The 26865-nt window shown below is 44.9% G+C and overlaps 1 protein-coding gene across 1 annotated transcript in view; it reads left to right on the top strand.

Moving 5' to 3' along the window:
- Window positions 1-26865, top strand: part of F13a1 (coagulation factor XIII A chain) — a 163161-nt gene that overhangs the window by 118463 nt on the left and 17833 nt on the right. Inside the window, exons 11-13 of the mRNA XM_036186755.1 lie at window positions 5744-5897; window positions 13483-13770; window positions 19973-20133. Coding sequence (XP_036042648.1) covers window positions 5744-5897; window positions 13483-13770; window positions 19973-20133 — 603 coding nt within the window. The remainder of the gene's footprint in view (window positions 1-5743; window positions 5898-13482; window positions 13771-19972; window positions 20134-26865) is intronic.

Below are 26865 nucleotides of genomic sequence, written 5' to 3'. Positions count from 1 at the left end.
ACTGATTTCCCTCAGGTCCAAAGACTCAGGTGCCACCTCTCTCCCCAGAACAGCATGGCTCAGGGCTTCTGAAGAGGTAAATAGAGAGTAGAACGGCGTTCAGTCTGAAGCCATCTGAGTTCCAATGGTCACCTGCCTCAGTGGTTCTCAGCAAAGAATTGCTTCTTGGGAAAGAGCATTCTCGTCTACCTCTACTTCCTCCAGCAGACCTTGCTGCCCTCTTTACCATCTCACCCCAAATGGACATATACACACTAATACACATACATGTACATTCCCCTGTGAGTCACATACATGCACACCCTTCACACACCACATACTACATACATACATGCACACACACACCATGTATTCATGGACAAGTGTGGTTTACACACATACTATACATATATATGCACACCACTGAGTCTCAATATACATACACAACACATACACAAACCATACAACACACACATTCATGGACACACACACACACACACACACACACACACACACACACACACATACTCCATCTTATATAGAAGCTCCATGAAGATAGGGTCTCCTGTATTCTCATCAGTAGAAGCAATATCTGCTGTAATGAATGAATACACACATACATACAGCAAACAGAAAATGCTGGTAGGAACACCATCCTGGAGATGAGGTCCCAGCTTGTGCTGTGAGTCCTTGTGGGGGACAGGAACATGTGTGACCTGCCAAGAGCACCCATAGAGCAGGACCAGCCTCCCATACTCACAAGCTACAAATGGCAAGTACAGGGTGCATGTCTGACAGCTGTGCCAGGAGGCCCCTGGTTGAGCAGGAATCCAGGACCTCAGTATGCTCTGGAGGAAGCATTGCTTTCTCTGTGGGGCCTACCGCTAGCTTGTTTCCACAGATAAATGGACAAAGCAAAGAGACCTTGTCCTTGGGTCCTGAGCTCTAGAAGGCATCTCCATCCCTAGCAGCAAAGAACATGGAGGGCACCATGCTGTGGGCACCAGCAACAAGTTTGCAAAGATCCTCTAGCCTGCCACGGGTCTAGCCCACCTCCCTGAGCCCCCAGGACCTGACAGACAGCACAACATGCACAGGAAGCACCCTGTCTAACCAGAGGCAAAAGGGTCATGCTGTGAAGGTGGCACTAGCTGTCACAGCAGGAGCCTGGCTCTATGTGGCCACAGTCTCTTGGAGTGCAGAGGAGGGACTAAGGTATTCACTAAGATGGATTCCATTCAGAACAAACAAAAACCAAGACTGGCCACAAACAGAGGCTTCACACACCAGGTGTAGGTACCTACCTGTAATCCCAGTTCCTGGGAGGCTAAGGCCAAATCAGAAGCCAGTCGGGGCTCTATAGTGAGTTCTAGGCCAAGCTGAGTTATACAAGGATAACTTGTGCAAAAACAAACACCAGAAGCTGCCAAGATGGTTTGGTGAGTAAAGATGCTTGCTGCCAAGTTTGACAACCTGAGTTCAATCCCAGGAACCACATGGTGGAAGGCAAGAATTGACTCTTGCTGGTGTCCTCTGACCTCCACACATGCCATTCCCACACACGAACAAAAAAAGCAAATAATCGTTAAAAAACAAACATCAAAATATGTGTACAAAGAGACCTTTCACAAGCAGTACTGATCTACCTACCAACCCTTCTATCAAAGATATTATCTATCCCATGTTCAGAGAAAATAGCACAGCCTGAAGCCATTTTTCACTGCAGTGTACCTGTTCATAACTACTGCTCTAGCCTCAGCAATTGACCTATCACCTGCATCTTTTTGAGGACCTAGATAGTTCATCTTTAAACATGGATACAGAACTGGTACACCAACAGCTGGACTGAAAGCATGCTGGAGTCACTGTGCCTCTACCTCCCACCCTAGTACACATTATAGAAATGCCATCTCAGCTACATGCTACTCCTGTCCTCTTCCCACAAGGGACAATGTTGTTTGGCTGGCCTGAGGTTTCAGCCATAGGGAAGGAGAGGCCAGGACTTAGTCACTTCATATTTGATCTCATCCTCCTGGGAAGCTGTGAGCCATGACAATGATTGTGATAAGGGGGATGTTTATCAACACTGTTCTGGGAGCTTGAAAGTAGGGGAGCAGCAGCCATGCTTGTGTTGTCTCTGCAAAAAGCATGCTAGCATTCTCAGGAAGCTCATTTAAACATCCCCAAAGACAAACATTTCTTAAGTAGTTGTCTGTCTTTTCTTGCTCCACTTTCGGATGTCACATCTCAGTCTTGTATTCCATCAAACCCCAAGCATGGTAATGCCTAAGTGGAAGAGGAAGTATACGATGATGTTCAAGGAAATAGGGCCAGCCCAGGGCAAAGTTCAAGGGGATGAGGTCAAGGGCTATGTAGGGTAAAGGTCGAGGATGGGCCATGGAATACTAGCCCAAAGTGAAGGTCAAAGGGACATGCTGTTGACCAGCAAAAAGTGGAGATCAAGTGGAATAGGCTGTGGAGCAGCCAAGGTAAAGATTAGGAGAAGGGCTATGAGACTGTAGCTCTTCAATGGCTACTATCCTTGAGTGTCAGAACTGTCATAGGTAGCAAATAGAACAACACAGACTTTGTAAGATTGATAGTTGAGGCTTACTTTATCAACTACAAGATATCTTGAAACACTGTGGGCATTTACCCATTGCTGACTACATCCTCCTTAGCAAAGGCCAGATTCATGTAAATTCAGAACATTTTGCGAGGAAGTGTGGAAAGTTATTCTCTTTCATCTCAAAATTTAAAGTTAGGAGAACACCATCATGTTCCCACCATTCTCCCATTAATGGCCATGCCAGTTTTAGTCAATTAGGAACTTTTCAAGTCACGTTCACACAGATCTTATCTCATTCTGGACTAAAAGATTCCTATGAAACTAGCAGGACAGGAAGGATGGGTTTTCATGTTACAGAAACCAGAACTGAAATTCACAGAAGTTAACATGGCTTCCTGCAGGTCCACAACCAGTGTCGGAGCCCAGGCTTCCCATGGCTAATCTAGCATCTCTCTGGAACTTGAGGGTCTTTTCACCTGTCTGTCTTCTGCCTTCTTTGCCTCGTTCTTCAGCTCCTAGGCTCCTAGGCATCTTGTGCATGTCAACCTGTCACTCTCTGCCCACCTCCACACTACTCCTTGCACCCACGAAGAACTGTGGTGTTGCCCTCTCACTGTGCTTGTTGCACTGTATTCCAGAAGTTCTCAGGCCTGGATACTCACTAGGGTCATCTGAGACCACTTTAAAATATAATATGCTTAGAACACCACCCAAGCCTCCTTATTAAGACATCTACCTGTTTTTAAGTCTCACACAAACACTCAAATGATTCCAACTCCCCAGTTCCCCTATCATAGTGTCAACTCTATAATGGAAGGACCAGATCTGTTTTGCTCAACATTAGGGCTCTGGCACTTTGGACACTATCTGAGAAAGCTATTAAATAATACATAATTATCGATAACATTTACTGAGTGTTACCTCGATGCCAGGCCCTATGGTAAGTAGTTCACATGCATTTTATTTCAGTTAATTCTGCCAGTAATCCTGTGAGGAAGGTGCTTTTATTACCTCACTTAAAGGAGCAGGAGCTAAGCTGGGAGGGGGCTGGAAAGACATCCAGTAACTACACCCACGACTGTTGGCAGTGTTTCTGTTTCCCACGTGACGCCCTGATAATAAGCAGAACTCCAAAACAGAGAGTTTGAGCACCACAATAGGGGCCTGGGAAATCAGCTTTCAGACACTGCCTCTAGAAAGCACAATGGGGACACAGAACCTTGGAAGAGCTTCCTCCCAGGATTCATCACTGTCTCCAGTTTCTACAAACAGCCTAGTTTAGATGCTGAATCACCAGAAATTGTCTAAGTTCCTCCTGGGTGGTTTAATTATAGTTTTCGATTAAAATATGTTTTGCTACAAGTAACACAGTTAATATGACTGAAACAGACAAGAATTTATTCTTATCTAAGAAAGCCGGAAGTTGGCAGTCCAAGCTTGTTCCCTCTGAATGGCTCATGGGGCCATCAAGTTTCTCATTTCTGACCAAGCATATCTTTACTGTCCCAGGTAGACAACAGCTCCAAGCAGTATGTCACTCCCCAGGAAGCCATCTAAGGGGTGTCTTAGGAGGGCAGACTCTGCCATGTCCCTCTCTCCTTTTGTAGAGGTCAGAATTCTTCCCAGGAAGCCACTTAGCTGACTTCCTTTCCTCCTACAAATAGATTACACAGCCTTTGCTGATTTAGCAGGGTCCAGGAAAGTAAGACATGAACACCATGCTTCCAGTTTTCCCCAAACAGGGTTGAATTTACCAGGAAGAGAAAGGAAAAGAAAGAAAGAAATGTTCGATGATGAGACAACCAATAACGCCTGCCCTTGACTCATGACTGATCCAAAGAGGATTCCTGCTGTGGATATCGCTCTGTATAAATAAAATGCTGTTTGGCCAGTGGCCAGGCAGGAAGTAGAGGCGGGACAAGAGAGAAGAGAATTCTGGGAGGTGAAAGGCTGGGGGAGGTGAGAAGCTGCCAGCCGCCACTATGAAAAGCAACATGTAAAGACACCGGTAAGCCACAAGCCACGTGGCAAAGTATAGATTAATAAAAATGGGTTAATTTAAGATAAAAGAAGTAGATAACAAGAAGCCTGCCATGGCCAAACAGTTTGTAAACAATATAAGTTTCTGTGTGTTTACTTGGTTGGGTCTGAGCATCTATGGGCCTGGTGGGTGAGAGAGATTTGTCCTGACTGTGGGCTAGGCAGGAAAACTCTAACTACAGATTCCTCTTCAGAACTTTTTAAATTCTTTCTTTAGTTAGCCATTTATTTTTATCTATTTATTTATTTGGTTGTATATGTGTGAGAGAGACAGAGACAGAGACGAGGGTGAGGACATAGGCATGACATGGCAAGTATATGGCAATCAGAGGATTCTATGGAATTGGTTCTGTCCTGGCATCTTTAAATGGGATCTGAGAATCAGACTCAGGTGGTCGAGCTTGACTGGCAAGCACTTTTACTGGCAGAGCCATATCTCTGGCCCCAGAATGTTTTTAAAAGGAGCTTGCCTGCTGGCTTTACTTCAGTTGAAGAAAGGAACACATCAAGGCTGGGGTCTGAATGTCTATAAGACGGAGCATTAAAGATTTTGGAGACAAGAAATTTGCTTTGTTTTTTCCTGATTGACACATGATGTTTGTGCATCTCTGTGTGGTTTGAGATGGCAATGTGTGATGTCAAATGACAATAATCCCAGCTCTTCAGTCATTTTATGTGCTGGGAACTTTCTACTCTTCTCAACATTTAAATGTGTGCCACAGATTGTATTAACTGCTTCCATAGGAAAATTGGAAGGAATTTCATCACTCCAACTGAATTGTGTTGCCCCTGATTGAACATTTTTCATGCCCTTTCCTTAACTTGCTTGTCTTTAGTAACCTGTGCTCCATTCTCTTCTTCAAGATCAGCATTTCAGTTTCCACAAATAAGTGAGAACGTGTGGCATTTGTCTTTCCATATCTGGCTTGTTTCGCTTAACGTAATGTCTTCTAGTATTACCTGTACTACTACAATGACAGGATTTTATGGATTTTGTGGCTAAATAATATTTCTTGTGTATGGGTACCACATTTTTTTTACCTGTTCATGCACTGGTGAGCGTCCATGTTAATTACATGTTTTAGCTATTAGGAATATTGTAATTAGTAACAAAAACATTTGATGATGGCTAATGTTCCCCTCTCCTGTTTCTAGGTCAACAGTGATCTTGTTTACATTACAGCTAAGAAAGATGGCACTCATGTGGTAGAAGCTGTAGATGCTACCCACATTGGGAAATTAATTGTGACCAAACAAATTGGAGGAGATGGCATGCAGGATATCACTGATACTTACAAATTTCAAGAAGGTAATTTACTACAACCAAATGTATTTTTTCCCAATTCCATTTAGTGCTTATTCACTGTCAAGATGAAATATGTTCTAGAGAATGCCCTGGCATTTGCAGCATCTGGTATTAAGGGCAGAAACATAAACTCTCACAAGCAACAGACACCCACAGTTCTTCATTATTTTGCTTGCTTGTTTTGAGCAGAATTCCCTTCAAATGGCTTGTGAAGTCAGTTTTCTAATTCCATTTTAGTGGACTATAGAATGTATTCTTGCTCCTATGGACCATAATTATAAGTAATCCCATTACATCACACTATCTGTATTATATCAATTTAGCTAAATAATAGAAATTTAAGTCACTGCTTCACATTTTATTGAGTACTTTACAAATTATTGTAACACATTATTTCTTTAGGTTGCCATGGAAACCTGATGCATATGATAGATTGATAAGATAGGGCAGTCTCACTAATGTAGGCCAATTGGGTTGAAGGCCAGTTTCAATTACAAAGTAATGTTTTGATGGAGGGTTGTTAACTTTTATTGTATAGGATGGTGTCAAATGGTGCTATTGTGTTCAATTACCTCTCAATCGATACTATCTCCACAATCCTAACAGTGAACAGGACCAAGTTTCTGTCCCCACACAAAAGGTAGAGTCATTATACAGAGAAATCGTGGAAATGGGGTGGGGGGGGGGGGGGTGTTCCAGGCAGTGGAACCATCTTCAAAGACAGGGAATGTGAAGCAATGCTGAATGTTTAGGGTACTGTGGGCCTCCATACCCCGTTTAGCTTAGAATGCCCAGTGCCAGCTGGGTGAGAATGCTGGTTGTTTTGAGAGCAGAAAGATACAATATCTTTTGGAAATGGTTCACCTCCAGAGATTCTTAAAAGTGGCATTTATTTTAGTGAATGGATAAAAATTATAACTAGTTAGCATATGCTAAATATTCATTGGCATTCCTAAAGTGCTAATGTGTACAGGGTTTGTTTTAAATGTTTTATACTGCCTTCTTGCTCTTATTTACAAAAACAATTTGCATTATAAAGACAAAGCCTGCTGAACTGAGACAGGTGTGCAGTGTTGAAGTTTAGAAGTTTTGTCATTTGAACCCGTGAATTTTTACTGTTTTTCTGAAATGGTTCCATCTCTGCATTTGGTTGTCATCCACTGCACAACATAAACACACAAAAGAAAACCTCTCTCCCTCCTCTAGGTGTTTTGACTTTTCTCTAGAAGGAAAGTTAAAAGCAATATAAACACAATGAAACCACACAAGCAAGCAATGCACTCGCTTACTGAGATGCAAAGAAAAAGATTTGAAAAAGCAAAAGGGAAACTTCTTAGAGAATGTGGAAGAACCAGGTGGATCTGTTGCAGCCACTCAGCAGCCCACTCTCAACCACACAGCACAATTGTATGGGGCTGGGGACCCCACTGCTCTGCTGTCTGGCTTGCTGTGGAGCAAAGCAGAGTCCAGTCTTTGCCATGCTGGAAGGAAGGGCTATGACATGGGGTAGGCAGATGACCCAGGTGTAAAGAAGGACACCCAACCAGAAAGGGCCCTGAAATGCTCACAGTACTCATGATACAAACCTGTCTGTGCCATGTTGATGGCTGAGCAGAACTGATGGAATAATTCATTTGGTCCCTATCTGATAGACTGGCCCCCTAAATGCCATGAGGTCATGATGTATCCATTTGTTCAGCACACTGAATTGGTGCCTACTGTGTTCAGTGTGACTGAAATACTGAGTCTGGGCTCTTGCCTGGGTCGAGTCCCAGCACCACCAAAACTCTTACTTGAATAGTAAATAAGTATTTCAAGTTGTGCCAGGGAAAGAGTTATTCAGGAAAATGGGCAGAGCAGAATGACAGTGTAAAGTGCTTTTCTTTTCTACTGATGAGATAGTAGATGGCTGAGTGCATGAGAGATGAGCTCACCCTCGCCTGTGAGCAGTGCCATGGGCCCAGATGTGAGAGGAAAGCAGCAGTAAAAACTACTGGCAAGAGATAAAACTACTGGCATGCAGCAGAGCCTGGTCACCATTAACTGTCACCTCCAAGGTAACAGTGGGGACCAGTTAGGAATGGGCAGGATTAGATGGTAAGAGAGGAAGACACACACCTGTCTGTGAGAGAGAAGTTCAGGCTTGACCTGTGATATCCAAATGTTAAAACACAATGCCCAGCTCTCAATGGGGAGACTTCTGAGGTCTAAAGCCACACCTCAGCAAGCAGGTGAGACTCGGAGAATGGGTGGTAGGTGTTTTGAATCAACTAGAACTTCTAACACATGATTAGTTGTAAGAGATATTTCAACCACTTTCTGGGCTGAGATTTGGTCAAGGATGGCGCACACACTCCACCTTCTAACTGGCAAACATCCCAGGGGAATTCTATTCCGGGACTCTAGGGACTTCATCAGCATGTCCTGGAGAGAAGGTTAAAAGCCAGCAGTGATTGCTCTTGGCTGTGGCTCGGCCACTCTGATTCTTTTTTTTTTTTTTTTTTTCCCGTTTTTCTTTATTAAGTAATTTTCTACTCACTCCACATACCACCCACAGATCTCATCTCCTCACTCCTTCCACTCCCTAGCCCTCTCTCCCAAGCCACCCCCCCCCCCACCCCCATCCCCCAAATCAAGGTCTCTCATGGGGAGTCAGCAGAGCCTGGCACACTGAGCCTAGGCAGGTCCAAGCCCCTCCCCACTGCACCAAGGCTGTGTAAGGTGTCACACCACCGTCACTGGGCTCCTAAAAGGCCTCTCTGATTCTTATGGTACATCTTCTATAACATCTTTGAATCCACATATACTAAGAATGGACACTATATCTATTTCTATGGAGATGAGTGAGGACAGAAAAGAAGTTATACTAGATGAGGAATGCATTGACATATAATTTAGTTGTGAAGAGATTATTTTTCATTTCAACTAAAACTTAATACCAGTTTTAACTTGTTTTAAATGTAAGATTAAAAAATGTTAAAGCTTTGAAAACCAGAATTCTGAAAAATGTTCTGTGGCAATATGTTCTCTTTTATTATGGTATTTGGGCCCATTCCCACTTTACTTCATCCACTACTCCAGCTATTGCTCCTCTCTCTCTCTCTCTCTCTCTCTCTCTCTCTCTCTCTCTCTCTCTCTCTCTCCTTCCCTCCCTCCCTCCCTCCAATAATCAATTAGGCATCTCCTATATTCAATTATTTCTCTAAACAAAACTGTTTGCAACACTGTATTCCTTTCTACACCTGCCCATTCTGCATTCTTCCTTATCTGCCAGCCACCATCTTGAGAGACCCGAGGAAATTTTATCTAGTCTGTTCCTTTCCTGTTCATCCCTGTCCCACTGTGCTGCATCTGCGAACAGAACACCCTTGAAGCCGCTCCTAGCTGCACAGCGGCATGTGGGATGAGTGTCCACAGGTGCCATCCCTCTTCCCTGCCTAGCTTCCTGGTGTTGTTCACCCCTCCTTGACTTTCTTCTCTTGTTTCTTGTTTCTGCGACAGAACTCTCTCAGGGTTCCACTGCACCTAGGACCCCTGTGTTTCCTGTGTTCTACAACACTATGCTTGTCTTACCCCAATCTCTTCTGAATGCCCCTTGATTTCGGCTACCCTTTGTGGGTTTCATGCCTACCAAATTTATGTTCTTCCTGGCTAGCCATGATTGAGTCTCTCAGATGCAGTGATCACTCCCAAGTCTGCATCTCACCGCAGGCCTTAGGTGAGTGTGCCACAGAAACCTGAAGCCAAATATTCCCAAATTCTACTCCCTGTCTCTCCCCACCCTTGTCCTGTCCATTCATTCTTCACTTTCTGCTCTAATGAATACAACCACTATGCACCCAAATTTAGCTACCTGATAATTAGGTGGCAAATCCAAGTGCACCTTTTCTCTCTGGCTCCATAGTCAAGTAGAAAACCTTAACACAGAGCCTGATTCATGCTGAGGGTCCAGTAAGAGTTAGTTTCCCCTTCTAATAGTAATGCTACCACTGCTACCGTAGTGCTTAGAGTATTTCAGACTATACTGTTTTTGCTGGAACATTAGCTGTAGCTTACTACCCCCTCCTCAGTGTATCCCCTTCTCTCCACAAAAGCGGTACTCCATGACATATAAACCTGAGCCCACCAAAGCAGGGAAAACAGCCTCCTGTCTTCCAAGTGCTTCCAGAACACTCCAGAAGTAACCCACAAAGCCTTGCTAGGTGACATTTTGGTCTTCTTGCTATACTGTCTGATCATCTACAGATGATCAGTGGCCAGATGAACTGCTGTCACTTCCTCCTTATAGCCAGGCTCCTGCATGACCTCCTGTCTTTGCTCACCATGCTGAAAAGAGGGCTCCTGTGCCACTCAGGCAAGCTAGGGGCATTTCATGTCTCCAGGTTTCATATGACAGCATCTGTGATCCACAAATCTACATTGTGATACATCTTCACTCATCCCTCTGTACTCTTGAGTGAAGGACTCTCTCTCTCTCTCTCTCTCTCTCTCTCTCTCTCTCTCTCTCTTTTCTTGAAGGACTTTTTCTTAATAGTGCCTAGCACAGTGTCCAATGTCTGTCTGCAGGACTCCAGGGTTATGAAACAACCAAAGGGGTGGTCACAGGGGTGGTGCTCTCGCAGGTCAGCTAAGCTGGGTGCACTCCACAGCAGCAGTTGTAGAGAAAAAAGTTCTGCCTTGTGCTGAAAGCAGCATGTATCAGCAAGCCTCCCTCCTCCAGATCCTTGGGGCCTGTCAGGACTAGGTCCTAGTGATACAGAGGTGGACAAGACAGACAGCATCTTGGTCCTCCTGGAATCTCTGTTCCAGGAAGGAAGGTGTGACATCACACAGGGCAAGAACTGGGCCGATGAAAAGGAAAGAAAAGCAGAAAATGTTAGTGTGAGGACTGGGGTCTGGGGCTATATTCACAAAGCAATAGGAGAAACGTAGAGGAGAGCACGTGGAGACTAAGACCATGACAGTGAGAGGAAGCTTCATCCAACACAAAAAGGCTCCTTAACACCTAGTTCCCAGGAAGGTGATTTGACCTTGCTCCTGCAGAACACAGAGACATCTCAGAAAGCAGAGGCCAGCTCTCGAAAACTTATTACTGGTGCCCAAACACCAAACACAGATTGGAGCTGCTGGGAAGTGGGCATGACTCGCTTAGGCCTTCACAAAACCTGGCCAGTCTCCCCTACCTGGAACAGCCTCTGCCAGCCTCACAGGGGACAGGAGGAAGATCCAGGTTGCACCACTGGGACACCCTGTCACATAGCTCAGGGCACAGACCTCTCTTGGCCCTTCTCACTTGGGTCGGCTCAGTTCCTCCCTCCCGCGGCAGCTCCTCTCTGGTGCTCTGCCTGCTGCTCCAGTGGGCTTCCTGTGTTTTGCCTACATGCGTATTTGGCCCCCATCCAAAGTGATCATTGTTAATGCCCTCCTTCTCGTAGACCTGTTTGCCAGTTGATCGCTGCTAAAGTAGTTTATTGAACTTCCATGGCTGGGCTTTCCCATCCTCCCTTCCTGTCTTCCTCTGGTGGCGCTATAAACGTGTGTCTGCACCAATTCTGGTTCTAGACCTATTGTCTCTGACACATTCTCATAGGCTTGACAGAGAAGTTTATAGCAAACACATACACACACACACACACACACACAATGTATACAACACCTATTGTTTTTTCTCTGCCCTTCCAGACTAGTTTCCATTAATTATACACCTACTCCCTCTGATCCACCTAATACTCTTGTGATGCATGTTCCCTTATAACACTGGTGGTGTTCATATTGCCCAGATTGTGGTTGTTATGAGGCTTAACAGAGCTGCTGCATGCAAGCACCCATCCCACGGTCTGCCACATAATTAGCATTTAGTGGTAGTTAATAGCATCCACTGGCTTCTTTGCCATCATTTAATTGAATTATTAATTATTTTCCAACCTAATTCTTTGTGTAGTAGAAGATAACATCTCTAAGTTAGCATGATTGGAAAAGCTAGTGTTCATATCTTAAAGTTATCTTTTACCTACCAGCCATCCTCATACCTAGCTTTCATAAGCCAAAAATTTGCCTCCATCTTTCATTTCTGTCCTCCACCATGAAAGAATCTATATACAGAGATGCTTAGGGTAGAAAAGAGAAGGGCTTCTGTACTTCCAATAGCCTGCCCCCATAGCTAAGTACTTTATCCAAGTTTTGCAAGTACCATTAGTCTACACCTTGTCGGGTAGTCAGGGTCTGAGCACAGCCCCTCTGAGGCCACACTTATATCCCTGTTTCCTGCTTCCTCACCTGTTCATACTATTTGTTTCTCCTATCTGTCTCTGCTTCTCTCTCTCATTCTCTGTGTTAGTATGTTCTCTCTATGTGTCTCTGCCCCTCTCACTTTCTCTGTCTTGCTCACTCTCACGTGTGTGTGTGTGTGTGTGTGTGTGTGTGTGTGTGTGTGTGTGTGTGTGTTTGAAAAGCAGGGTATGGAACTCAGTACCTTGTCATGCTAGAAAAGTGTTCTTCCTCTGAGCTGTATCCCCAGCCTTTGGTTTTTGATGCAGGATCTCAGTCGGTAGCCTAGGTTAGGCCCTGAACTATCTTCCTGCCTCAGCCTCCCAAGTGTGAAGATTACAGATGCACATTACCATGTTTGTCTCCTCTTTTTCTTTCCTTCTCCACTTTCTCTCTTTCTTCCTCGTAGAGCACATCCATTCTCTCTCTTGCCCCCCTCCATGCCACCATCCTTCCAGAAACTCACCAGAAGATATTTTGCTCAATCAGTATCTACCCTTCAGATTGTGTTACAATAGAACAGCATCCCAACAGTGGCACCTTAAAACTCTGGGCTCACTGAGAGGCAACTGGGAGATCTTGAGGTAATAAATCTGTAGGGATTCTCTTCTACACCTTTGTGAGCTCAGGAAAGCTGGGGCCTTTCAGCAGGTTGAATCCAGCTTCCTCCAGGGGTCTGACCCAGGAGGCATTGGGCAGGGGGAGCTTAATAATTTGTCAGAGCCTAGTGCCTTGAAGTAGTGTACTTTTTGGGTTGGTGGGCACTGCAGGAGATATAGAAGGACATGGAAGGACCCTCCCAGCCTCAAAGTCAGCATAAGAAAGAGCCAATGGAAAGGATTAAACAGAAGGACGATTGAGGGGGACACATCCTGTTTGGGTGCAGGAAATTCAGGAAATTCTATGGGCTGAAGGAAGCGTCCATGGTAGGAGGTAGCCTAGCAACTGACCGCTGCCTCCAACATCTTTGCTTAGAGGACCCTAAATTTGAACTCTATGGCTGGGACTCAGGGAGGGAAGCAAATTGGCCCCTACCAAGCCCAGAAATGACTCCAGAGAATTGACCGCAGATGCAAACCCTTTAGTAGCCCTCACAACAGATAGTCTTTGCCCCACCACCAAGTGTCCTGGCAGCCTGGGTAGCCACTACCTATCTGGGAACTTGGTTTAACACAATGATGGTGATTGCACTTACCTCCCAGGAAGGTTGATGGGCTTTCAGGGGCCATCAGCAAGGCTGTCACAGAGTGATTTTAGGTCAGTGTCTTCTCAATGGAGTGTGATTTTCCTCTCTGTGTCATTATCTGTGAATCTCTCCTAGGTCAAGAGGAAGAGAGACTGGCCCTTGAAACTGCCCTGATGTATGGAGCCAAGAAGGCCCTCAACACTGAAGGCGTTGTTAAAGCAAGATCTGATGTGGACATGGACTTTGAGGTGGGAAGTGCTGTGCTGGGAAAGGACTTCAAGGTCACCATCACCTTCCAGAACAACAGCGCCAACCTGTACACCATCTTGGCCTATCTTTCGGGCAATATCACGTTCTACACCGGGGTCTCCAAAAAAGAATTCAAGAATGAGGCGTTTGAAATGACACTGGAGCCCTTTTCCTGTAAGCTAACAAATATGTTGGTTTCTCCAGGACCTGTCTCTGTCTCACTGTCAACACTGTCAGAGCTCTCTGGTTCTCAGTAGATCCCAGTATTGGGGGACATGTTGAGGGGAGGGTTTAGAAAACCCCCAATCTTATCATCTTTAAATGAATGCTGAAATCTTCTAAGCCTAGAACCCCCACAAATTAGAGAATTAAATGAACCTAACCACTTGGTATTTAGAGTGTGGCCCATGAACCCACAGAACCACCAGCATCCCAAGCATTAGGCCCCACCAGATCTCCTGGAAGAGAATCTGCATCTGAGATCTTAACTTGCCATATAGGCTATATCAACCTAAGGCATCTTCTGTGATTCCTCTGCACTGTATATATTGAGGCAGAGTCTCCCACTGAGCCTGCAGTTCACCAATCCTGCCTATCCTAGGTTCCCTTCCTGTGCCTGGGATCCTGTCTCTGCTTGCAGTTACAGGCAGCTACCATGCCTTCCCGGCTCTAACATGGTTGCTAGAGGTCTAGACTCTGGTCCTATGCTTGGTGGCAAAAGCTTTATCCATTGGGCCACACCCAGCTCCTCTCTCCGTACCTGTTTCTGTAACTGATAAGCCTGATCCAGGAACAACCACTGGGAGAGGGAGCCTGAGAGATACGAGGTACCAAGCCAGAGTCTGCGCAGAGCCATCCCCAGTGGGTTCTCTTTCTTGTTCATCCCCCTGCCTCCCATATGTCTGTCTGAGCTGTTTCATCACCATAGGAATTCAGGATATCTGAAGCAGGGCAGGATGGACACACCAAAGCCTGCATTGAGGATTGCAATTTTGAGTGGTCTCATTTTTCCTAGGGGTGTTAGGTGGGCTCAATATTTAGCCCCAAGTTGGGTACAAGGAGAATCTACAAGCTTTCTGTAGGTAGGCAGAGAGCTGAGTCAGAGAGAACTGGAAAGGACTTAACAGTCTGGGCCACTGGGTCTCTGGACCTGACCTGTGGTAGGAAAAAGAGAAGAAAGGGAGTACAGAAGCAATACTGCTCCTAAGGCAGGGACAGGCAAGCAGGCCACACTCAACCAACCAGCCAATCACACATCTCTGTTGTTCCTGAGCTGTCTAAGCTCTGCACCTCCAGAGATGTGCTTCCTACAGAAAATGAAAAACTGCTCCTGAAAATTCAGATTCCAAGAAACCCAAATTGAAAGAGATAAGTGTTCCTAGGTTTGGTGATGCAGCCAGCAGTGGAGAAATCACCAAGGCATTTTCTATGGAAACTAGAAGATTTGCCCCCGCTTTCCCACCAAGGGGGAGGAAAGGCTTCTCACCAAAAACAAAGTCAACAGGAAGGACTGAAGGGGAAAGCTCTCATGCTTACTGGGGACAGGTCCTCTAGGTGTGTGTCCTGGGGTAGGTTGCCTGAGGGATCTGGGCTTCCCCCCACCCTCACCACCACTCCTTTGTATATGGGAGCAATTCAGGCACTATAGGATTGTTAGCCCATCCCTGCAAAGCTAATCTTGCTTGTCGGTTTGACATAGCTGGGAATAGGGAACCTTGGTGCAGGAGTTGTTTCCATCTGTTTGGCCTGTGTGCATGTCTGTGGGGTATTTTCCTGGTTGCTATTTAATGTAGGAGGGCTCAGCCCACCGTGGGGCGTGCCACCCATGGGTTGCTAGTCCTGGATTGTGTAAGAAAGCTGGCTCATAAGCAGAGGAAGTAAGCCAGTAAGCAGCACTCCTTCATGGTCTCTGCTTCAGTCCCTGCCTCCAGGGTCCTAGGTTGAGCTCCTGTCCTAGCTGCCCTCCATTGTGGATAAATACCCCTTTCCTCCTTAAGTTACTTTTGGCCGTGGTGTTTTAACACAGCCACAGAAAGCAAAGTGGAGCATCTAGTCTCTAACGTGTACTGGACACAGGGGAGTGCACATCTTTGTAGAGTTTCTGGTCTTGTAAAGGAGCGAGGCAATAAACAACCAAGCAAGCTAAGCAAGTGCATCATCTGCTTATATGTATGATAGGAAAATACAAAGCACATTAAGAGGGAGAGGCATGTTGGCCCTGAGGGTATCACAACAATAAAATAAAAAATCTATCTCATAGAGTGATGTTGAACAGAGACCTGACAGAGGGGATTCCTGCCAGAAGAAGCCACTGGTATTGTAAGTTGTCTACTGTGCTCAATGAGAAGCAAGGAAGGATGAAGAGCCATTCTTGTTTGTGTGTTGCTTGGTCCTTGGTGTGATGACTGGTGATAGGAGAAGGTGGAGCCCTTAAAAGGCAGAACCTTGTGGGAGATCATTAGGAGCTGTGGGCCAAATTGACCTTCCAAGGAGCTGGTACTGGTCTGGGAAGTGAGTCAGTTCCTGGGAGAGCAGCTTATTATAAAGCAAGGTTATGCCAGCACCATGTTGTTTGAATGCTCCAGCCACTAATGTTACGGGACAAGTAAACCTATTTTCTTTATAAATTTCCAAGCCTCTGTAACTTGGTATAACAAAAACAGACTCAATTAGGAAGAAAAGCAACCAATGGAAATTGATGGGCTTAAATCTTATAATGAATGTCAGCCCTTGTACAAACTTTGGCTTTATTTCCAAGTGATGTTTCCTTTGAAGGCTTTGAGCATGACCTAACTTGGGACCATACTGAGGCTGGTGAGATGGCTTAGGAAGTAAGGGAACTTGCCACCAAGCCTGACAACCTGAGTTCCATCCCTTGCATGGTGGAAGGAGAGAACCAACTTCTATACTTTGTCTTCTGATCTCCACTCACATGCTATGGTATGTTGGTACCCACACACAAATGCACAGTGACAATTTTCTAAATTAAAAAATAAGAAAGCTCACACTGGCTGCTGTGTTGAGAAGAGACCTACAGAAGCAAGAATAAACCTTGGAGACCAGTTAGGATGCTATGACAATCATTCAGCTGAAATGTGGTGATAATGTTGTGTTGACAGTGATAAGAGCAAGTCAATTTGGACATGTTCTGAAGATAGAGTCCACCTGATTGGCCTATGCAGTGAGAGGAAGAAGTGAGTGACAGGTGTGAAGTGCCTCAACATCCCTGCTACCTTCTAACATAGTAGGAAACTCAGGCTGAGATCATATGGTCAAGGCCATGAAGATAACAGAACTTAGATTCCCCTTGGGCAAGGACATTGAGCCAATGGGTGTAAATTTGGGCCCTGAGTGAAACTGTCTATAATCCATCAAATCTCTCTACACCAGAAATAGAGCACAGCCACTTTCCAACCTCACAAACACTCTGTTAATCTTCTTCCTTCTCTCCTTAACCCCATTAAAGGATGAACTCAAGTCATTCCCTGACTTCAGAGTCAATATGACCAGCCACTGCAGCCTCATGCTTCCACTCCCAGGCCATCCCCGTGATGGTGGACTGTATGCCCTCAAATCATAAGCCAAAAGTAAACCCTTCCCCTTAAAAATTAAAAAGGGAGGATGTTTTTACATGAGTTAATGTAAATTAGCTAGAATGAAGTAACACATTCTACAGTCATTCATGTAGGGACCAAACCTAAGCCCAAGTCGATTTTAATATAGCTCCACCCACTCAGAGCACCCAGTGCTTGTCCCAGATAATTTCAATGAAATTAGAACCTCGTTCTTCATTTGCTAATTTACTAATTAATGAAACTAGGTGGCATCAATTGCATGCCATAAAACGCATGCTGCAATCTGAAGTATATCCCAGTCTTTTGCAAAATCCCATACCTCTGCCCTTAATCAAGCATTCTTAGGTGCCTCTATTGCAAATAAAGTTTTCTATGTAGAATGGGAGGCAGACTTTTCAGATTGGTGATTAAAGGGAATGTGTGGGCTAGAGTCAGCTTGGGAGATTTGAATAACTTAAGCCACCCAGAACCTTCAAAGGTGCTATCATTGTCACTTGGCTATATTTAGTTTTCTTTGCTTTTTGGAAGAGATGAGGCAGCTCCAGCCTGTGTCTCCCTTGGCTTTCCCCAGACACCGTAAATGATGTTGGCAGCCTCCCATATCTACCACTCATACAGTGAAAATCTATTCCTCCTTCTCTTGACGCGTTTAATAAACTTTATCTAGAACAATTTCTTGTGCAGCAGCAAAACACACGGCACTTATATAACGGACTATTTCAGGAGCACTGTTCTCTGGGGCTCTGAAGCACAGCCCCATTTCTTCAGTGCTGTGATTGAGGGAATGGTCTGCCTCCAAGAAGTGAGCCCTGAGACTGAGACTGGAAGTGGTGATAAGAGCCTCTGCAAAGATAGGTACAGAGAAGATGGACAAATCCTGTTACCCCAAGGAAACCTAATAGTCAAATTCTTTCCCCCAAGAAAAGCCAGAAGAAAACCACTGTTTATTACTATCCATGGAAACACCAGGGGCGGCAGAGGGCGGGGAGCAAAATGCACCATCCATGTATAGTGTGTAAACGACATGTGCTTGTTTGAGTTTATATATGATAAAGAGAATTTAGAGTCCTACTCATACAAACATTTTATTGCAGGAGGGCAAAAGAGGAAGAATTCAGACATAGGATCAAAGGAGACAGTATTCAGAAAGGAAGAGCTCAGTGCCAAGGTCAAACCAGGGTATTCCTTTGCAGACTAGGTTGTAAATGGAATGGCATAATTTCAGGAGCCAAGCTAAACAAGCTAGTTGTAGAGCCCTTATCACATCTGAGACCGCTCCAAATGTAGATCCTGGTCAGAGGGTGGTGGCCAGAGAACATGTAGCACTGACCAGCTGCTGGTGCAGCTCTATGAGCCAGACTGGGATGCCATCACTGTCCTTTCCACTAGAACCCAGGCTTCTGATTTTTTCAGGGGCTCCTGACTATTACAGTCATGTTTCCCAACCATGCCACATGCAGGGTCAAACTGTTTGGGATTGATGTGTAGCTCAGTGGTAGAGAGCCATGTTTAGCATGTCTGAGCTTCCATAATAAATTCTCAGCACAGGGAAGGAAAACAAGGGAAGAGGGAGGTGGGGAGGGGCGGGAGGGACTGCTGTCTGAACCCCTGTCCTCATGACTGTATGAGAGTATAAGACTGGATGGGAGCCAGTAGAGTGGGTTTACAGAGATCCCTGGTAGAAAAATATAGAGGCAAGAGTAGAGTTCTGTTAGAAAGCTAGAAGTAGCCCAAGAGCCTCCATACTATAAAAAAGAAAGCCACAGGGAGAGCTGACAAAGGCAGGGTCCTCCACTGGCTTCTCAGACTCCAGAACCAGGGAGTCGTCATAGACGTAAGCCAGGTATGAGTATCCCACCTGCACAACATGAGCCATATCAGGTGCCCCTTATTCCAGAGGCAGTCAAATGTTATGCTATACCCTGGTATGTGCTTGCTCTCAGACTGCTTTCCATTCCTCTAACAAGACTATCACTCATTGTAATGGTTTGAAATGATCTCAAACTGCCAGTCATGAGAACAACCTATGGCAAAAGCCAGACATGGAACACCAAGATGGTGGGTCTATGGTTTGTTTGTAGAGCCTGTGCCCTCTTGGAGGTGATGAAAGCCTGACTCATGCATCTTCCAGCTGATGGCACAACAGACACCTGTCTCTTGGAATATCAGTAGGCACCATACCCCAGTTCAACCTGAAGAATTACCCTTTGGGGTCTTGAATCCTGGGCTGTGGGATACAGAGCCACAGAGCAAATGGACCTAGGCCACAGATACAACTCTGTATCCTCAGCTCCCATGGAGATTAGAAGATGAGTGAAGCCACGTATCACCCTCCATGCCATCCTGCATGACTTTCCCTCAACCCCTAAAGCTAGAACGGTTCAACACAGAAGTCTTCCAGATCACAGAGGAGAGAGGCTTTGAAAGTCTTTGGTGGCCTTGGACTTCCGTGCTCCTCTTCCGCCATCTTGGAGTTGCCTTGGCCCAAGTCAAAGCAGCCATGGTTGAAGCTCCTTGGCTCCACTTTCAATATCTCTGTTTAGGCCTTCCGTTTTACAGCAGCAAAAGCAATGCTTGGAAAGCTTGACAACTCTTTTCTCTAGTAAGACTTCACTGACTATTACATTTCTTTCTTCACCCTAGAGGCAGGAGAGCTCGCCCCTGATTGACTCTTTGTATCTGACTTTCACTGCATTTCTGGTAGTTTGGGTACTAATGTGGGGAGGATGAAAGAACAAGTAAGCCAGATCTTGTTCCATCTCAGGTCTTGATGGCAGCCTATTGGTTTTTCCTCCTTCCAGCCAAGAAAAAGGAAGTGCTTGTCAAAGCAGGCGAGTACATGAGCCACCTTCTGGAACAGGGTCTCCTGCACTTCTTCGTCACAGCACGCATCAATGAGACCAGGGATGTCCTGGCCAAGCAGAAGTCCACAGTTCTGACTATCCCCAAGGTCATCATCAAGGTCAGTGATTGTTTCATCTCAGACAAGAAAAGGGGGCAAAGTACTCAGTCAGGCAGTCATGACCTCTCTCTCTCTCCCTCTCTCTCTCTCTCTCTCTCTCTCTCTCTCTCTCTCTGTGTGTGTGTGTGTGTGTGTGTGTGTGTGTGTGTCAGAGAGAGAGAGAGAGAGAGAGAGAGAGAGAGAGAGAGAGAGAGAGAGAGAGAGAGAGAGAGGTTCCAAAACCATAATGGAGCTAGGATCTTCCTGTTCTTTGAAAGAAGCAAGCCATCCTATATATAGTCACGTACATGTAACACTCCTCTTCTCTCCTTACTTAAATATATAGATGTGACTGCAGATATAAATATAACCTGTGGTATAAACACACTTGTGGAGGAAGATAAAGATGTGTAATGGAGACAGAGACTAAGAACTCTCTGTGTCTTCAGAATAAAGTGGGTCAGGCTTATGAACTACCCAATGTTGTCCCACCTGCATTTTGGACATTAATGTCAGTCTCTGAGGTGTGACTATGTACAGTAGGATATACAAGCTGAAATGTGCAGCTGCAGAGCAATAGCTGGGGACAAAAATATATATACCAGCCAAATGGAAATACAGATGATTTCCCATTCTCCAGAAAGTTCCTTCCTATGTTTTCCTGTTTACAGTCCTCCCCACACACCAAGATGACCAATTTTCTGGCTTCTGTCACTGTGGCTTCTTTTCCCCACTTGGCTGATGGCTTTAGTTATGCCTCTCCAGGTACTACAGAGAATTTCTTCTTAAATTGCTCAGGGGTGTTGGTAATGAAAGCTTGGGAGATGGTATTGGAAGACAGATATGGGAGCCTGTTTTACCTGCTTCTCGGCAGTGTAGGCTAACTTCTGCTGGTATCAGTAGATAGCCTTACCTAAGACATCTTCTTGTCATGGAAGCAGGAAACCAAGCATCCAGTGGTCACCTTGGAGAGTGACATTTTATGCCATGGGGGTATGGGATTAGAGGCCTTTTCCTGGTGTCTAGAGAGCATTCTTCTTTGAAATGACGGAGCAATTGGCATAGATCCTGCTAACATGAAATCTCCTAAAGTAATCAAACAATCCAAGTGACCCCAGAGATGAGGCACTGGGCAGACACGAGAGCTCAACCTTGATTCTTATGAACCATGCATTGTGAACCATTTTTAAGCTAATGACTATTGTGTGGCCTTCAATATGGCTGCTCTGCATGGCTACACACTGGGCTCTACCAGCTTCTCTCAAAGTATAGTTCACATATATAACTGCAGTTTTAATAACTCCTCCAGATAAGCTGTACAAACATTTCCATTTTATAAGTGAGAAACCTGAAGTACAGAAAGGGTGGGAAAACTTGTGCAAGATCACATAACCATCCAGAGGTAGGACTGAGTCTCCAACCCTGGCAGCCTGGCTACAGAAGCAGGATGAGAACTGCCTCATCCACTTCTCAAAGTCTGGATCTCTGTAGATGGCATATGAAACACCCCAAGATGAAGCTCACCCAACCCTGAAGCTGTGTAGGGCCCACTGAGGAATAGAATGCCATGCCATCTGCCTCTAGGAAGGTCTATGTCATTGAATCTCTTCTGTTCTTTAACTGCAGCCACGTACCATTAGACCCTTTGTGACTGGTACTATCTGTGCAATGGGCCTTAAGAGGCAGAATGTAAATGAGGATGTATAGGCTGAGGAAGAATCAGAATTCTGTAGGTAGAATCAGAAAGAAATGCGAAACAGGAAACTGGTCACTTGGATTGCTCCAGGAGTGCTATCCTTCCTGAGAGAATGAATTCAGGAGTTCAGGGAACAGGAAACACATTAGCAAGAGTCACACTGGCTCTCCCATACTCAGGGGGCCTTGCTGATCTGCCTCACCCACATAGCAAAGGTAATTTTTGCTGCTCTTTGGGGGAATGCTAAGCAGGGCCTGTGCCCATGCTCAGATCTCTGCCTTTCCCACCAGAGACAGAGCTTTCCTGTTCACCTCATTATGAAGCAATGGCTTGTCCCTGTCAAGCTCTCAGGAGAAGCTTTTCTGAGCTGTGAAGTGCGCAGACCACAACACAAAATAGAATTTAATTGCACCACTGATAATAAACTGTGTGCATGGAAGAAACTGATATCTTTGATCTTTTTAGGTATTATTAATTAGAAGGGTTATTTATTTATTTAGCTATCTTCTAGGTTTCTTTAAGAGTAACTGAACTCTCCAAAGCAGAATCAGAGATGTCCCATTCCACAAGTTAATAGACCAGAGTGGGACTTGAACCAGGGTTGGTAGGATTTAGTTTGTGTTGGTTTCTATGACAGGAGCAGGGATGCTAGTTCTGGAGGAAACTGGTTCAGAGTCAAGGCTACTGACTGAGACTGAAGTGTGGGAGAAAAGGAAGTTCTGATTCTGTCCAGTGTTAAGCCTGTCTGGAAAAGCATAGAGGAGGCATTTGTAATGAGTCTTTCTCTGTCCTGCCAGCCAGCGCCCAAATAAAGACACAGAGACTTACTAACTATGAAAGCTTGACTTTAGCCTAGGCTTATTTCTAAATAGCTCTTGTGACTTAAATGAACCCATTTCTGTTCATCTCCATGTTGCCACATGGCTTGTGGTGTTTACCTCTCCTCTTGCATGTCCTGCTTCCTCTGTGTCTAGCTCCCCCTTTTTTCTTCCCAGAGTTCTCTCTGTCCAAAGTCCCACCTATACCTCCTGGCTAGCTATTGGCCAGTTAGCTTTTTATTAAACCAATCATAGTGACACATCTTTACATAGTGTAATCAAATATCTCCCAATAGGTATTGTCAGACAAGCCTTAACAATTTATCTATTTTCTCCATACATTGCCATGTAACCCTACAAAGTCATTGAGCCTCTCAGAGTCTGTTTTCCCACTGTGGTAAGAAAGGCAACAGCAAGTCTCATATCATGGGTTTGGTGATATATTGTGCAACTCTAATACAATTTATCTGAAGATCAGAGAACAGACTTCAACCCCAGCAATAGGAAGTAAGTAATATGATGGGTGGAGAAAGGCATATAAGGCATGAGGAGACAGGAACTAAAGTTTTTTGGCTGAGGAAAGCTTTCCAGGCTAATGAATCCTAGAGGTAAGAGGTGGCTTTTTCCTTTGTCTCTCTGATCTTCAGGCAAAGTTTATTAGGGTACAGATTCTAGGATACAATATCACCACACATGGCATCTTTGTGTTGGCTGAGCCAAGGGTGTCTGATGACGAGGTCACAATAAGCACCTGATATGTCACTGGCTCTTACTATAATTGCTTCTCTTCATAAGTGACTAGTTCATGATCACACCTGACTAGGGAAGGTCAGAAGCCTCTACCCCATGTCTTTTGTGGTATACATGTGACTTCTGGGCCACATCGTTCCCACACCGAGACTTTTATAGGAAGCAAGAGTGGAGGCAGCATCAACAGAAAGGTTTTTGAGTTGCAAAGTGGGGAGATTGTAGCCTTAATGAATTATCAAGAATTTAGACCAGAAGAATAGGCTATCTTCAACGAATGGTTATCATTCTACCCAGCAGAGATGGATAGAGAAACTAGTCTAGATATTAGAGAAAGGCGTGAGGAAGTGTGTCTTCCCTGCCTCACTATAGAGACACCCAGGAGCCAGGCAAGACTAAGGATACCCACAGAAAAGCATGTTGGCCCATTTTTAGTTGAGTCTAGAATGTGTGGACAAAGCTTTGTCACTGACTCCATGGACAGCCAAGCTTTGGTGGAAATTCATGACCATGGCAGTAGCATGATCAACTCTGCCTCCCAAGAGGTCTCCTGTCTTTCTCTACAGAGTCTTTGCCCCAAAGCATTGACCTCTGGGACTCTCTGGTTTGACCCTAGGAATGGAGCTGCCTGGAAACTGGAATCCAGCTGTTCTCCCATCTCCTTTTTCAGAGCAAATCTGGACAACCTGTGAATCTAAGCACACCATCCACCAAAGCACATGGGCCAGTGGCCAGGTTCTTAATCCTGATGGGTGCATATCAGGCTTAATTCATTCCCCTGGCAATAGAGACTGGGTTTGAGTTAAATTTGTTCTTATTTAACTATGCCCAGCACCCACCACTCATGAGTCATGGTATGTGATCCTCATATGGAAAACGGCAAGGGGAGATGCTCATTAAAGTTTAATGAGCATACATCTCTTTTCCTGTGCTATCAAAATATTTTGATGAGAAAAGTATATTTTATTAAAAGCAGACTTGGAAGTTTTCTCTGCCTTCCCTCCCATGTGTTGATTGTCAAAAGCTGCTTTAAGTCAGAATGGGGTGGGGGGGCTAGCGCTCTCCAGCATTTTAATTGTTAATGAGCAGCTGTCTTTTGGAGAAGAGGGGCCACAGATAGAAACAAGCTCATCTTCAGACTCCACACAAGTTTGTCTAAGTACTGTGACCCACATGGGGACAGCAATCTAATGGGGTTCTCTGGTTCCCAACAAGGAGGGCTGGTAGTTCTCATGCTCAAGACGGGCAGTAGCAACTGTGGGAAAAAGCAGGCATGCACAGTGCCACGGCAACCCTCCAGATCCACACCCCTTCCTAGAAGCCACTGATCTAATAATTGGGCTGGTAGTAATAGGTCACATGGGAAGTGTCACTGTTGACCTCCTGAATAAAATTCAGGGACGGCCCCATCTCATCCAGCACTTACACCTACATGGGCTGTGTCCATCCAGGCTGGGAAAGAGAGACAAGTCCACCCACTCACCAAGCTCCATAGCCTGGTGGAAAGCTTCACCTCCTATGAGAAGGGAACTCTTACCTGCCTGGCCTAGGTATGGCATGGTTCAACCATGTTCAGATTTCACCTACCCATAGATACTAGCAGATAGTAGCATGGTTTGCCCAATAATGATCATAATGCTATGTTCCAACTAGAGCCTTTCATTACACACCTATGATTCTTGCTGAGGTTTCCAGGCCATTTTCCTAAAACCCTGACTCTGTGTATCTCTGCAGTCAGGCAGGAAATATGCTAAGGGGACTTCTGGCTCCCTGCTTCCCCAGCATCCTGACTTACACACCTGTGTCTCAAAAGACAAATTAAAATTGGGGGAACCACTTGGGGAGCAGTCAGTGACCTGAACCACTTAACAGTTACTAGGTTAGGGATGATAAAGCTTCCATTTGCTTTATGGGAGCAGAATGTCCAAGTTTTTCACTAATGCCAGGTAGAAAAAAAAAAAAAAGATCATGTCCTAATCATCCCTGAATCCTATGCTAAAGGCTTGGGAAGTCTGACTACTTTCCCTTCTCTGGGTGACAAGTAGTTTATGTATATCAACTAAAAAGAGGAAAGGGTGATTTTTAGCTCACAGTTTCAAGGCACCAGTCTGTGATCAGTTGTTTATGTTGCTTAATGATAGGAATATGTAGCAGAGAAATATGATATTCAGGAAGACATGAAAGAGAGAAAGAGGCCAGAGTCCTAGTATCTCCTTCAAGGACAGAGCCCTAGTGACATAACTTTCTTCCACAAGCCCTAATTCTTAATGTCTCTACCACCTCTCATGCTTGTAGCCTCAGTCATTTGGGAGACATTTAAGATCCAAATTATATTATCCTCCATGTTTCCAACAAAAAAAATATACTCCCTCTAACCTCCTTGCTCGACAGTGATTCCAGCCCAATCACTGTGGCTCAGACCTCCCCTTCAAGGGTAGATCTAAGGGCAAGGGAACCAGGATGGATGAATGGATGCTTCTTCTCTCTGAACTTGTCTTCTCCCAGAGAATGCCAGATGGGGGACTTCCTGCTGTGGCTTTCTGTGCTCACACCCTTCTGTGGCTGCTGGTCAGAGATATCACAACTGTGCAGTAAGACAGCCTAAGCTGTGTCAACAGAGAGGGCACACTCTGGGCTGTGTCTAAGGCTCCAAGGCTCTGATGGGTGCACTGCCATCTCACCTTTCTGGACAGCTGTGTAACAGTGTTCACGTGAGAAGGAAAGGGAGACATCAGGTAGAAACTGAAATACCCAAAATGCAGGTTGCTCTATGCATTGCATGTTTGCTGTTGTCTAAGTCTTCAAAAAGTCAGATACACAAAGGAAAGTATCTGGAATAAACAACCGTATCTTCCTACCCTGTGATTCTACTACATTTGGATGACTGGATCTCTTCTGAAAAAGTATATCCCCAACTTTACCCTAAATAGAAAATCCCATTATCATTCAGTAATGTACCTCAAGGCCCCAAGGCTACCTTGTCACATTTCACTCTGGTTTAGGAATCTAATTCTTTCCTCATAAAGTCAAAAAGAAAAAGGTGGGTGGTAGCTATGTTTTCAAATATAGTTCAGGGTCAACTTAGAACCATTGCCCTCAAAGGATGGTTTAGTGATAACATGAAAAGCTAACACAGCAAATGATTCTTCGGTGAGATGCTATTTTTATCTCATCTGTCAGAGATCATGGTGTGGGTGGTATTTCAAGGAGAATGTTTCAAGTCAGAAAGACCTAGATTTATTTCCGGGTTGGTTCTTCCAATTTACTATCTCTGGTTATCTTTTAAGTTTTGCTTTCATGCCAAGAGAATAGAAGTAATAATAACAATGCTATCTCCAAGCCCATAGTGCTACAAGGATTCAATAGGATAAAGTAAGGAAAATGATGGGCAGGGTCCCTGTATTACTAAGTAAATACCACTGTAAGCTATGTGTTTTATTGTTACTGTTATTAAACAGAGTTAGGATGGGATATAGCTAAGCAATGATCTAG

Source organism: Onychomys torridus, chromosome 5 (genome assembly GCF_903995425.1).
Source record: "Onychomys torridus chromosome 5, mOncTor1.1, whole genome shotgun sequence".
In the NCBI taxonomy this organism is placed as follows: domain Eukaryota; kingdom Metazoa; phylum Chordata; class Mammalia; order Rodentia; family Cricetidae; genus Onychomys; species Onychomys torridus.
The sequence above is the reverse complement of the archived record's forward strand: the minus strand, read 5'-3'. Positions and strand labels throughout refer to the sequence as shown.